General features: G+C 39.0%; 1 protein-coding gene across 22 annotated transcripts in view; it reads right to left on the minus strand.

Annotated features, from left to right (window-relative positions):
- Positions 1 to 4,538: 4,538 nt before the first annotated feature.
- The window catches only part of NRXN1 (neurexin 1), a 1,201,358-nt gene continuing 1,190,650 nt past the window's right edge, over positions 4,539 to 15,246 (minus strand). For all 22 annotated transcript variants that reach the window (XM_019497420.2, XM_019497419.2, XM_019497417.2 and 19 more), the window contains one exon: positions 4,539 to 7,942. In XM_019497420.2, the coding sequence (XP_019352965.1) occupies positions 7,638 to 7,942 (305 nt within the window). In that variant the 3' untranslated portion in view covers positions 4,539 to 7,637. The remainder of the gene's footprint in view (positions 7,943 to 15,246) is intronic.

A 15,246-nucleotide genomic window follows, 5' to 3' on the forward strand; every position in this document is an offset into this window, starting at 1 on the left:
CAGAAAAAAAATCTTAGGAAACTGCATTCTAGAAAACTCAGCTGTCCTTCATTTTCTGGGTGTCCAAAATACACCAAGAGTTAAATTTGCAGAAGTGCTGAATGTCCACAGCTCCAACTGAAGGATCTGTCTTTTGAACGCATCACTCTATTATGTTCTGATGAGAGATAAGCTCTTGGTATGTCAAGTTGGATCCCCAAAATTTGTGAACATGTGGCCTAAATTTTCTACTTGGAGATGATGGAGACAAAATAGAGATAACACCATCGCCATCAACTTCACAGGAATGATGCGATCACCCACAAATGTCTGTGATGCACTCAGATACTCTGATGATAATGCCATTGAAATATCCTGGAAAAAAATCGATATTTGTTTTCACTAAAAACTTTGAATAGTGTGACATGAGCAAGGCTTGTGCGAACATCCTGAATGACAAGGACAACAAGATCTATTAAATGGCTACCCATTGGGTGAACACTGCCCATCTGGTGCACTGAATGAGGCACCAGTTCTGAATAAGAAAATTACAATTGCATGTTAAGATGGTATAAATAATGGTGGTACACAAGAAGGCTGAAGTAAGGTGACACAGACTAACCTAATTCTGGTATTTCCTAACTTTTGAGTGGGTAGATATGCAACCTTAATCCTCTTGTAATTTATACAAAGAGAGTGAAAATGTAGAGCAAATAATGCAAGCAGCCTGAAGCCTTTTCTCCGCTTCATTGTTTTGAAGCTTAGAATGTCTTTGGAAGGAAAAAATTCAAAATGTTTCAATTTTCTAAAAGCTCAGATATCTTGCCCAACTCTATTTCCATATACAAGTAATGAGAGTGGCAAGGCCATGTTTTCCATGTTGTTCCATGTTGAGTCTCGGTCATGAACAGTGAAAATCACCTGTAAGATTAAGAGGGTAGTAAAGATTCTATATTCTTGTGTTGAGCCTACTTAAGCAAGGCACTTCTTGGTGGTTGAGCTGTGGATATGGATTTGGGACTCAGACCACCAGTTTCTTTCATTTACACTACTCAGCAGTAAAGAATTGCCTAGGTCGGTATGTGATAGAGCTGAAGGCAAAGGTGCCCAAACATTTTTGACATGCAGACACAATTATTAGACTGGTTCAGTGCTTTCATTGAACTATCCTGTTCTGTTGCCAGTGTACTCTGCTGCTTTAAACCTTGGGCTAAATAACTGATGTACATACTTCAGTCTCCTATGGTGCAGGACATGTGTTCTCTTTTAGATTTTCCCTGGCTCACTTCCCATTAACTTTCTACTGAAACATTCCTGGAAAACAGAAGCAGATCGTTACGAGCTTCTTTACACATACTCTGGTGTTGTGGGGGAGGAGGGGGGTGCTTTAATTAGAGTGGGTCTGGGGAGCCACTCTAGTTAAAATGCCTCCAGCATCTCATGTATTCTGCGCCCTGCACTTCAAAATGGCAGTGGGGGTACTTTAACTAAAGCTCAATTGGTGAGCTTTAAAGTGCCTCTGCCACCATTTTGAAGCATAGGGTCACCAAATACATGTGATGCTAGGCCTGCTGGAACATACTAATTAGCATGCTTCAGCAGATTCAGTTAATCGAGTCTGCTCTGAAATGTGCTAATTAACATGCATCAGAGCAGGCATTGGGCACGTGTATCGTTACATGGCCACCTGTTATACCGCAGAAATGCCTGTCCATTTGGACATCTATATTGCAGATTGAAGTTTTATGCAGGGCTGCTGTAAAAGTGTAGATGAAATGCCTGTCATTCACTGACTTATTTCAATTTTCTATTCTCTAAGGGATCAACCTGTGTTATTTTCAACTGAAAAATCCCTAAGCTTAATTTTGCATAATTTCATTGGGAACATTTTTTATTAAAATGTTCTTGCAGCAGATGTTAGTTTGCAATATTTTTCTGTAGTAAAGAGTAAGCTCTCTATGAACCTATGAAAAGCAGGGAACTTTCATAGACACCTTAACATTAGCATCAGAAAAGACTATCTTGGCATTTCAGATGGCTTCATGATAGTTCCAATGGTAAGGTTTTGGGGCTATTCATAATAATCAGTAACATTTTATTGTGGCTGCAAAAGTTCCTCCCCCCTCCCGCCCAGGTTAATTTAATCAAAACAGATAATTCCAAAACAGTTCAAGCAGCAATTTATGCAGTTTTTGAGCTTCTTAGTAATATAATGATATATCTGTTACTTCCAGGACAGATACGGTTTAATGGCCTTCAGATTTCTAAAACTCCTATGTAATAATATGAAATACTGAAAGATAATTTATTGACTAGGAGTCCGGTGTTCTCTAAGAATGGCAGTGTCTGTGTGTGTGCCACTTATGGTGGGTCTTCTATTTTTCCTTAGATAAGAATATGTCAGCCCAACTTAGAGGTGAATAGATGTTACTGTGGATAGATCTATGGTTTTTGAAAGTTGTGGAGATACCCATCAGGCCTTTATTAAAGGGAAATGGTATTATGCAGAAGCCTGAAGAGGGATCACAAGAGAGGAGGCCTGGAGAGGACCTGGACAAGCAAGCATCCCCGAAAAGGGAAGGAGGACCACCTGGATGTTGAGATGAGGGCTGTAGCCTAAACAGTGTGGTTTGGCTCCTTTCGAAGCTTTTGGCTATTTCAGGAAAGGGGACATATTTTTTCATTTGGAGACAGCCATAAAACTAGCCAACCAATGAGAAAAAATAAAATTCTCATCTGACTTCATGACAACAAAATAAATCTTCAGAACATGAGATTTCCTTACAGTGAATGGGATTCTTTCCCCCTCCACAATCTGTTTTGAGGGGTTTTTTTTATTATTACTTTGTTTCCTGAGCCCTCAGAGTGACATTTTCAAACTTTGCCTTGTAAGCATGAAAGTGGAAAATATTTATTTTTAAACAAAAATGTTTAAAAATATATTATATTTTTTTCATGTAAACATGTAAACACTGGACTGCAGGAACTAGAGCTTTAAGATTCTTAGTCAACTGGTGAATACTTACACCGGGTTAGTCACACTCTTACAAGATGCATCAAGTTTGAGTGACAAATGAACACGACCATGGTTAGGGTCCTCTTGAATTCCAATAACCAATATGTGAATTGAGGGGATTTAATGGGAAATTTGAGGTCCTCAATTTAAAACTGCTATGTTGGAATACAAAGTACAGTGAGAAGCCCAACCAAGCAGCTGTTATTTATAAAATGTCAGAATGCTCTGCTTTCATTTTCTAAGTTTTCTCACCTTGTAAAACCCTAGTTACTTGGCAGCAGTGATGATTGATTATGAAAGCCAGCACTTAAACACCAAACTAATGACTGATGAGATGGGTGCTGAGAGGCCATTCGTTTTTGTGAAAGGGAGAGTGGAACACAGGTGAATAAGAGAAATAAATAAATAAAGTGTACACGGAAGTGTAGTATATGACCGCGAGACAAAATTTGCTCTTGCTACAATTCCTCCAATTAATTAATGAAATATAAACCAAGTTCCTAAATACAAAATAAGCCATATTTATGAAAGCCATATAATAGCTACCAAGTTTAAAGCAGTTAAGGCTCATAGTTTTTTTTAAATAAAATACATTTCTAAATAAAATATAATAGAGCTATATTGTTTTAATGACATTAGCTCAATGAAGTCCTTAACCCTGCATCTAACTAACCAGATGAATAATCAAGTTGAAGACAAGGGGACTACTGATATATTTGAAATTAGAGTGAAGTTACATGTTACACTTGGACCATACTAAGCACACTTAAATGTGAGCATCTCAATGTTAAAGCCCGTTAACACTGCTTAATATTCCACAGATTTAGTATGGTCTAAGTGTAATGTGTAACTTCACTTGTTACTTCTGAATTAGGCCCCAAAGGCCTTCAGAACTAGTACCAGTTGAAAACTGATACATATATTTACCAAAAGGAATTTAGTACTTTATTACTTTAATACTTAATACTTTTCAACCAAGCAAAATCCAAACTTTTGCACACTTACATTTTGCTCTCATTCCCTACTTTTAGCCACCCGCTTTCCATTGGAAAAGAGGAGGAAAAACAAAACAAGGGGAGTAAAAAAGGAGGGAGATAAAACATCTGTATTTGCAACCCCCCCCCCAATAATTGGTTTTCATTTTTTTGAAGCATGTTTTGAACAAAAGGCAATATAATACACACGCACACACACACATATACATCCATCCGTATACACACACACAAACACACACACACATATATGGTTAAATAATTATATGGTTAAAAAGGCATTAATTGTGTTGGTTGGGAATATTCCAAACAGCTCTAACTGGCATCACAGGGCACAGAAAGAGAACCACTAGGTAATGCTGATCAATACTTTGACATTCCCTTAACATCTGCGGAACACTTGTGAATCAGTGCTTGTGAACATCCACAAAAGTTGCACAACTGGGCTGCAGTTAGCACAAAATCCTGTTATTTCAAAGTGTCTTGTTTTTAATGTCTTCTAACAGATATGGGACAGAAAGCAAAGGTAAGAAAAGAAAAAAAGTCAACAGTTGTATTAAGAAACATTTTTATTAACAAAACAGTAAATTCCACTTGCTTAGCATTTCCAATAATGGATAAATTGGCCTTGCAACAAATCAAAAAATTTGTAAATATCTATCACAGAAAGCACTATAAGGTTAGGGGCATTGGGCCTCTTTTTGATGTTTTGGGTTTGGAATCATTTTGCACATTATTTTAGCGGTTTGTTAAAAAAAGCAATACAATACAGTAATAGAAATGAAGCTATCACAATCAACAAATTAGATTATTATATAGTAGGGATCCAATTTTCTGTTAGGTAGTTTTAACATAAAGGAATTTTAATTCAGTTATTGAAGCTTCTGAAACTGATACTTCTGTGTTTGTTCTTCATTAAATCATGAAATCAAAGAGAAAAAAGAGAACTTCCAGAAACAGTGTTAAAATGTATTTGTTTAGCAGTTGCATATCTTTTATTCTTTGATGTCATTATTTAGTTAACACGTCTGCCTATTGGCACATTAACTGCTTGACAGGTGACCTGGTCACGCTACTTGGGTTGCAACAATCCACATCAAGCTATAAAGAACCATATCCACCTGCCCAAACCATATACTGTACCATTGCAGAACTCCTTTGTTCAGCTCATCTTTGTCCTTCCACATATCTCGAAGCCCTGGAAATCTCAGTTCTAAACATTATCTGGCAGTCAACTTCTTCCCTCCCACCCCCACTCCCACTGGCTGAAAACTCATGATTTAAATATTGGCCTTCAGCATACCTATTCCCTAGCTTTCCCTGAGTACAGCTGACTAACAAAGATGGGTGAAGTTAAGAGTGCCACAAGTGAACAATGAATCAAAGAGATGATTTTGAACAGCGTTTAAAAACAAACAAACAAACTGCCAAACAAGCAAAAAAAGACCCTGTCAGACAACCTTACCTCCACTTCCTGCAAATGCTCATGGAAAGAAAAATCCCTTACAAATATGGTATAATACATACCTTGGTTTATCTGGCAACCTCTGAGAGTGGCACTCTCATGTCAGCGACATGTATTTCCAAAGCACTCTGTGTCCAAGATAGATAGCTGTACCAATACCCAGCATTTTTCATCAGCTACAGTGAATAACACACCAGAAGATGTGTTGCCCCTGCTGTTCAAAGCTAATTTTAAATTCTTTCTTCCTGTCTGTAAAGTGTGAACATCTATATTCCTCCCAGGAGGCCTTCTAGTGATTCAGTTGATTTCTATTGAACTACCCTTTCTCAGCCTAACATATTCCCTTTGAGCTTCCATATACGTAAAATGTTACTCTGTGATTTATTGCTGTGAACCCAATGAAACAACATTAAAAAAAAACCTTAATGTGTAAATTCATAACATTATCATATTTAATATGTTTAACTAAAATGCAGTAGTGTTATTTATATATGTAGAGAAAACAATTAAGTATTATTTTAAAATATGATCAGTGCTCAACTTATATTTCAGTGTGTGGTTATGGTACCTTGTAATACTATAGAATAAACTTAGCTAAAAATACTTCTTTTCTTATGACAAAATGCACAATTTTGAAAAAAAATGTTTAGCATGCGCATCAAGTTATTTTTATGGGGGATAGGGTTGGGGGATTCCTCAGTTGAAGTAGCCAGGGTAATCTGAAGGACTCAAACTTTTAGGTCTTATACCGCTCACTTGTGTAGTGGTTATCACACTTACAACAGAATGCCAGATACATGCTGTATGATTCATAATTAAGATTCCCAAAGCCTTCATCATTTCCCAGGGAGCATGATTTCTTTAAAACAAAAGATGCTGCCCAATGATTAAACTTTGATTGGAGCCAAAAGGTCACTTTAAGTCACTAAATACTCAGTTAGTTTATGGATGTGGTATATTTCAGGGAAAACTGGCGATCCTGATTAACTAAATTGACATGTATAGGAAGCAGGAACTGGGGATAGGAGGGGAGAGGAAAATACAATAGATATATATATATTTTTTCTTTCTAATCCACTTCTTTCATACAAACTACTAAAACTGAATTGCAACAGAATAGAGGCTGTACAGGTAAGAAAAAAATTAGCTGACTCTTATATACATTCATACACATCCCCCTTAGTATAATCACCACACTGTAAATTTAAAATAAAAAAGGAAGAAAATTGTGACAATTTATAATGGCTGCAAAAAACTGAAATATGTCTGTTGCTCCAGATGTCATAAAACTTTCTATACCTAGCAACACTTATAACATTGAGTTTACCAAAAATGGCCGAAGAGCAGATATAGTTTGCATTTTCTATACAACAGGCTATAAAACATCACTTATCACAGTCCAGAAAGCACATATAGATGTGTTTTTATATAAACATATGTAATAACATATTAAGCGTGCATGAAAATTTCCCAATGATTGCATCTATGCCCTCTTGTTTTTTTGTGAAAATGTGCCTTATATTCCGTACTTTTTGTTTTGTTTTTGAAAATAAGGCCTCCGTACTATTTTCCTCACAACCAGAAAGGGGCTTTTTGAAAGTGTTTTAACGCAAGTCTTCAGAAAAGCCAGCACTTTGTTTCCAAATGCAAGTTTCCAATCATTGCTTCACTGCACCAGATGGCAAACTCTTTGTGTTTGCTCGCTGAATCACTCTGTATAATGACAGTCTTCTCTGGCAATAAGACTAACTTACTTCTCAAGAAAGCGCTAGCACTTTGGCTAAATCCGGAATCATAGGTAGCTTCTTTTTTTTCTTTTTTTTTCTGTTTTGTGTTTTTTATTGGTTTTGTTTCATATTGTGCCTTGATGTCGTAGTAATACTCCTTGCTTTATGAATGCATGGTGTCATCATTGTCTCTCAGAAATGTTCCAGCAACATAAAGACAGGCAGAGTAAATGAAAACACTGTGGATGCTAGGGAATGTATTGACTCCTGTTTCTGAAAAACAAGAGCATGAAATGCTTGTTTTTAAAAACAGTCTTTCCTTTCTGACTGCATTCCCTGTCTTGTCTTTGTTTGTTTGTTTTGTATGTGCTTCATAAAAAGTAAAGTAAATAAGTTTGTATTATGTCTCAGATAAAATGAAGACTATTTCTATACAAGTGTTCTTTTAGATGTTGGGATCAGACATAGTATTCCTTATCCTTATTTTTCTTGTTTTTGTTGGAACTTTTAGCACTGCTGGGCTGTTTTTCCTTAATCACAGCCCCGTTGGATTGTGCTGAGTTACTGATGTAGTTTCGACTCTCGTCTACATGGTATGAGCCTTCATCTCTGTTTCTGTACTTGTACATGGCATACAGGAGGATTAGGATACACAGTGCTGCTGCCGCTACGATGCCAACTACCATGCCTGTTGTGCTGCTGGATTCACGAATCACCTCCGATGGGCCAGGATACTCTCTTCCACCTGCTCTGGTAGGATTTGCTGTAGGTAGATGATAAAACAAGGGAAAGGTTATTACCAAGATTAGATATTGAAAAGTTGCAGTCATATGTACCTGCTACAGCAGTATATCTGCCTAGCGGAGCTCACTACTTCAGGCAAAAGTACCCATCTGAAATATGCCACACCCATGACTTGGTTATTGAAAAACTCTGAAATATTGGGGGTATTGATCACCAGTCAGTTTCTTTCATGTCTATCTGTTTGAATGAACAGGCTTTAAAAAAAAGAGCAATGAAACCCTCAATTTGTGTTATTGTCTTCATTTTTACTGCAGAGTCCTTAAATACTTTGGAATAACAGGTGCACCAGGATAACTAAACACTGATGCTTGGAGGCATATTCATTTTTGACAGCAGCTCTCTCTAGTATGAGAATCACAGGAAAAAATAGATTTTACCAATACAGTGATCTGTGCCTGCCAAAAAAAAAACTGACTTCAGAAATGCAGGCCAGATCCTCAGCTGGTGTGACGTGTTCTGTTGAAGAAAACTGGAGCTAACTCTCTTGCTAGAGGCCATATCACAGACTGTTCAGCCAAACATATGTTTTCTATTTGGTGCAGTAAAGAACAAAAAGTTGATGCTATATATATCAAGACAGCAAAATAGTAATTAACATGGATTAATGAACAGGATGGAAAAATTAACCAGACCATACCTAATTCAAATAAATACCAGCAATAGGTACAACAGGCACATGGATCCTGTGCCCTCGTCTCCCTTCTTTCCATCTCTAATCAAGTACCCCTGCTTCTCCACTCCCTCTTAGAGGCTTTGACTCCTCTTCCACATTATGTCCTTGCTACTTTTCTCTTTTTCAGAGCACTACATAGCTCTGTCCTCTACTTTTAAGCAAGGGCAATACTTTTCAAACACTCATCTGTTATACAAACTTCTGAATTTAGTAGATCAGTTTGCGTATTTGTTCTATTCACTGTATGAACTCACCCCTTTATCTTACATGAATGGCCATCCCTATTGTTTTATTTACTGTATCTCATTGAAAGATGAGAGGTATTTTAACATGAATGAAATATCTGCATACATGGGTGTGCAAAGTGATTCTCTTTTAATATTTATCAGTTGTGTCCTAGATTAAAAAGATGGGGTTGCCTTGATATTTTTATATACAGTTATACCAGTGTCTCCAAAACCATAAGAAATAAAGTACCCATGGCACTCCCAGCACTGACTGACTGCAAGCATTTCAAAGGAGGATGGGGAACTGGCCTTAGGTTTCCCACTGAGTAGGGCAGAATACTATCATTAGACATGAAGTTGGATCATAAAACTCCATTTTAAATATTTATGCATAGCTGAAAACTCTGTTAGTATAATATCAATGTTAACTAAGGTATTATTAAGCATATTAGGATGAGAATGCACGCGTAATGTGTGCTTATCAAGCCACCCCTCCAACATGCATTTTAGAAAAGTACATTAATTGTCAGCAAACCTTTTGCCAGAGGTGTACAAAAGGATGTTATTTCTTATAGCCTGCTTTAACAGTGCACAGACAAGATGTGAAGTTCTTTTTTAAAACATTGAATTAAGAATAATGCCACAGAGATTTTTAATGCTGGTAAGACAATGGTAACACATTCTGACAACCAGAACTGAAAACAGCAGCTAGCACAGACATCCAGCAGACAATTTAAAAAAAAAGGGGGGGGGGGGAGAGAAGGGGGGTGCTTTGATGTGTGAGGGAGCATTTTGTGCTTGGCATAACCCATACTTCATTCATTAGTTTCTGATATTATTATTTTTAAAACATTACTCCCTAGCAGTTTCCCTAGTTTAATGTATAAGTATTATATATGTATGGGTATAGTATAGTTTACATTTCATAATATATACTATGCTGTACTATAGCCATATAATATACACACAGTATACCAAGATGTTTTTTTTCTCTGGATGAAAGAACAGTTTCAGAAAACTGTAAAACATGTTAGTGATTGCTTTGCAGTGGGAACTATTTTACTTTTATATTATTGTGTAGTAGCTCTCATCTGCTATAAGATACTACAGTTGGCCTATCCTACACCTACAGAAAACGACTTGGCATTTCACTTCAAAACATTACAATGCTTTTCCTCTTGAAAAGTATTATTTTTTTCCTCAAAATAATGCCATTCCAATGTGTATGTCAACTTACTAAGCAATAGGGGTCCATCTCAAAGCAGCCAGTGACTACAATAAGCTCTGTTTCTCGATTGTACCTCCTGTACTAGATGGAAATTCTTCTGTGCTCAGCCTGTCATTAATTGTATTACAAGAGACAATGCATTGTTGCTGAATAAGGACTCTTGAGTATTTCTATAGTGAACTAAAATGAGACAAAGTCTTATCTTACTGTATGTGATTTGGGGAAATTAATTACTGTCTCAGAAATAATGGAACCAACCGAATAAACTCTGTCAATACTTCATGGACTAAAAGCTACTCTTTCATTTTCAAATACAGACATCTGAGCCAAATGCTGTCAATTAACTTTGCTATTAATGTCCACTAAATGACACCTCTCTGTTTGCTTATATAGAAAGTTCTTCTACCACTGAAGGCTGGGAAAGCACATAAGGAATATTATTTCCATGTTACCTAAATTCATCCCTTTCACCTGCTGGCATATTTTCATTTTAAGCATGTTTTCACAATTATCTCACTTACTCCATCTGTCTGAAGAAGACTCAACCATTAAATGAATGTTATTTAAACTTAGTACATTTTCAAAATGGCTGTCAGATAAAACATGTTATTCTTGTTTTATTTAGCATTTTGTCAGAGGAGTTAGGGGAATATTTATTAGGTTCAATACCTGTCCAGTTAGAAGAATACCACAGAATCATAGAAAATGAGGTTTGGGAGGGACCTCAGGAGAACATCTAGTCCAAACCCCTGCTCAAAGCAGGACCATCCCCAACTAGATCATCCCAGCCGAGGCTTTGTTTAGCTGGGCCTCAAAAACCTCCAAGGATGGAGAGTTCACCACCTCTCTGGGTAACCTGTTCCAGTGCTTTACTGCCCTCCTAGTGAGAAAATTCTTCCTAATAGCTAACCTAAAATTTCCTTGCTGCAACTTATTTACTTGATTGCAAGACAATTTTTTTCCCCCTCCGTTTAACATGGATTGGGGCCATACCAGCAGCTGCTACCTACTCCCCTGCCACCTTTGCCCCTCTGCCACACCTGGAGGCCCCCGTTCCTGTGCCCCCTGCCTCACCTCCCCGGCCCCCTTCCCCCCATGTCTCTCCCACCACCCCATTCCCCCTCCCACCCCCCACCACTTACCTTTGCTCTGGTGCTGACAGGCTTTGTCTCTGTTGCATCCTGGGATGTGGAGTATGGCTCCATTCCAGCCCCGTAGCACCAGCACAGAGCCAGCATCACTGTTACAGGGCTGGACTGGGCCATGCTCCAGGCTGACATGGGAATGGAGTTTGACAGCACGGCAGCGAGGGTAAGTGGGGGGGGGGGGAGGAGGACGGAAAAGAAGGTGGAGGGACAAAAATGGCATGTAGGGGTGGAAGGAGAGGTTGGGGAAAAGGGGAAATGGGGCAAAGGGTAGGTTGGTGGCCTGAGGCTGGAAGGAGAAGTAAGCTTCCTCACAGCCTGCTCCCCTGTCACTGCTGCTGCAGAGAATGTGGAGGGGATGCACAGAGCCCAGCAGACAGCATTCTCACAGGGCTTTGTAGCCTAGAGGAGCGTCTACAGCCCCCCTCTTCTAGCCACTTGCTGCATCGGGCTGTGCTGCCTGTAAAGGCTTCTCACCTCAAACGTAGATGGGGCTGGGCAGCCTGAGGCACAGAGTTAGACATGGAGGGGGTGATGTAGTGGGGACACAAGTGGGGGCCTCGGAGTGGGGAAGGGGCACTGGGTGGGGATACCTGCTGGGATGGGGCAAGCATGGTTGATGAAGTAAGGGTGAGGGGGTTTGATGGGCGAGGGCATCATGGTGTGGCATGTAGTTAGGGGCCCTTGGGCATGGGGTAAGCAGGGGTCTCCCGAGGTGGAGGCAGCCCTCTGTAAACCCCTGCTGCAGTCATGTAAGACTGTGTTAAAAGGTGGTGTTAATTCTCTATTGTTGAATCTGGCCCCATTGAGGGTCCGTAAGAAGGGTTACATTTACATTAGGTAAAAAGGTTTGGTTGTCAGTAAAAATTTTGCAGATTGTCAGGAAAAAAAAAAAAAAGATCTTGGGTTGGCTATCCTGCTCCCACAGCAGAGTGCAAGATGCAGAGGTGTCCATGGATAACCTCTGGTACTCTGAAGAGTACATAACTGTGTTATGTAGTCTCCATTTAAGTGCTCAGTTACATTCCTGCATCTGTACAATTATGTTTAAGATGAGATTACTGGAAGGTGACTTGATTAGTTTGGAAGCTGAGTTTTGTGCTCGTGCATGTGTATCTATGGGTAAAACACGATGGTATTATATACTGATACTTCAAAGACACCCAAAACTATCACCCTGGCTCCTCTTGTGTGAAACTTCAGTTTCATTTGAAGTAAAAAGCATATCTCCACATCAATTGTCTGGATGTAAGATAACAAAAGGCCCCAAATTTTATTAAATAAAAAGCAACACATACAAATTGAAGTTTCTTTTATTGAGCTGGGGATAATTCAGTGAGGAGCAAAAGGAGAACATAAAACTGTTGGATGTGCAATATATTTCATCCCACTGCCAGGAAATATATGTCATACCATCTTGCAAGGATTCTTTCTCAAAACAAGTGACAAGATGTGTATATTGAACTTTTCCTCATTAACAGCCTTTGCCCAGTCTTTCTGGATTATCTCATAGACCCAACTAGGGGAGACTGATTTTTCAAATCCTTTTCTACCACACCTACGAAAAACTTTTTGTGAAATAATCACAACTGGTCACAGACCTACATTGTGTCATAATGGGGTTGAAAGTTATTAGAAGTCATGGCTGCGTTTAAAACTGGCTTTTAAATTTAAAGGGAAAAATCTGACCATTTTCAGTGCTCAGTTTTCATTTATACTGTGAAAAGAAAATTGGAATTGCAGGCTCCGACAGTGTTTGTGAACTGAAATTAGCAGTCTTAAAAAGGCAGAGGGGAGGGGGTAGGATAGGGGAAGAAAAACTGCTTCCCTTGTATTCATGCCTTCACACAAAGTGAAACTAGGAAATTACTCACAAGACAAGGATGTTTAAATACTACATTTGCAATGAGGCATGAAAGCCATTATTTATATGACATGCACTAATTTGCACTCCATGTGCTTCTTTCTAAAACTGCTGTAAACTGTTTGCAGGAGATCTGGCTTCTGATGAGCTAGCTTCTCCAGGCTGTTGAATTCACTTCAGTTTGCATGTTAGCCTGTCTCTTAAGAAGAGCCCATATGAAAGAAAACCAATACTTGGAAGCACAGGGTAAGAGTCTTCTCCAGACTACACCGGAGATTAAGAGCCTCTCTTCAAGACCTCTCTGTGCTACTCAGCCCCTTGGTCTGAGGCACAAGTATAAGTGGGTTCTCTAGAACAGGAACGGATGGAGGCTTGGTGTTGCTCCGTTATCATGATATTGGAGAATAGAGATCATGTTTTGGATTGGCTGTTTTTATAGCCCAGCAACAAATTACCATGCATCCTGGGACAAAAGGAGAAGCAGAAAAGGCAGCGTCTCCAGGGTTGTCTCAGACTCAGTGACTCCTATAGTCTTGGATGGTTCAGTTTATGCACCATCTTTTGTCTGAAGGCACAATCTAGTCCTTATGTGAGGGCTGGTACATAACTGGCTACATTCCTGCACCTGTACAATTATGTTTAAAATGAGATTACTGCAAGGTGACTTGATTAGTTCAGAAGCTGAGTTTTGCACTTGTGCATGTGTATCTATGGATAATACATGATGTTATTATATAAAAGTTTTATTGTTATGAATTGTGTAAGCATATTTGAATTACATCAGTCGCCCCCAATTCATGTCAATAAAGCCATTTTAATAACCTATACTCTCATTTATTGTATAAGGTCTGAGGGGGATCAAGGGATAAGTTATCCCTTTTTTTATTTTATGGGAGAAAAATATTCCAACATATTTCACAGAGATTAAAAGAAAATTATTAGAGTAGTTGTTGTATGCCTCAGCACGTAAACCTAGAACCCTTCACTTCTGATGAATTCAACTGTTCAGGGTTTAAAGGGAGACAAATATAACTAAAAAATGTAAAACACCTTTAAAAAAATCTAAAAACCTTTCCTACATATAACAATGTATCTGCTCTGAAGTCTACCAAATGTACACCTTATAGAAACTACAGCTAAAAGAAAGTGTGGGTGTATTATTAGAAAGCTATATATATATCCTTTTGCATGAAATAAAGCATGAGTTCCCCAAGCCTAAACCTGTCAGATACAGTATTCTATGCCAGTGCCGGATGCAGAAAAGTGAACTGCCTATTTGAGGGTTTGAGTCAATGTCATTTTTTGAGGAAACTTTTTTTCCCCAAGTGGTCAGTGTTTGAAACCTCTTAATATGCCAAAATAAGTCTTAGGAGAGATTGGTTAGTGGATGCCAGAGAGGAAATGTAAAGAGCATGCTCAAGCAACTGACTCCATGGTAGAAATTACTTGCTATATATATTAAAGCTGGCTGAAATATTTCACACCAAAGACATTTAGTTAAAATAACTTAACATAAAATTGTAATTTTAATTGTTTTACGCAATCTTTCCAGGAAAAACTAGCCACTCAGTTCTGTAGGTTTCCCCTCTTGGGACAGGTACAGACATTACATTTTTAGTGGTCTAAGCAATCGGAAAGCACTCTAAACTTGTAACAGAATGGAAGTTCACTGCACACAGACTGGTCTAAAAATCGCAGAATCCTGTCGAAGATAGACTTGGGTTGACATGCACTCATACTTAATCCATTTTGGTTATACTGGTGCATTGAATTTCAGCACCAGAACCCCTATCAATTCAAGTTAGGTAGGTGTCCACGTGCATCCCAGGCTCCTTTGTGGCTGCCCGCTAGCTCCCTCTCACAGGGAGGTGCGCTAGCACTCACCGTGTACTCAGTTGCTCTGGGCAAGCACCCAGTGGGCCCTGCCCCTGAGCTATCCTAGAGCCACCTCAGCACAGGCCCTTTCCAGAAAAGACCCTTTCTGCAGCCCCACCTCCTGCCTCTGGCCAGCTGTCAGCCCCAGACAGGCAGTGGGAATGGGGAAGGGAGGTATCTGTTTCCCACGCATGAGTCCTGGTACCTGTGCACCCATGTCCCCAGGCCATGCCCCTACACACCATCACAAA

This window comes from Alligator mississippiensis, chromosome 1 (assembly GCF_030867095.1).
Source record: "Alligator mississippiensis isolate rAllMis1 chromosome 1, rAllMis1, whole genome shotgun sequence".
NCBI classification, from domain to species: domain Eukaryota; kingdom Metazoa; phylum Chordata; order Crocodylia; family Alligatoridae; genus Alligator; species Alligator mississippiensis.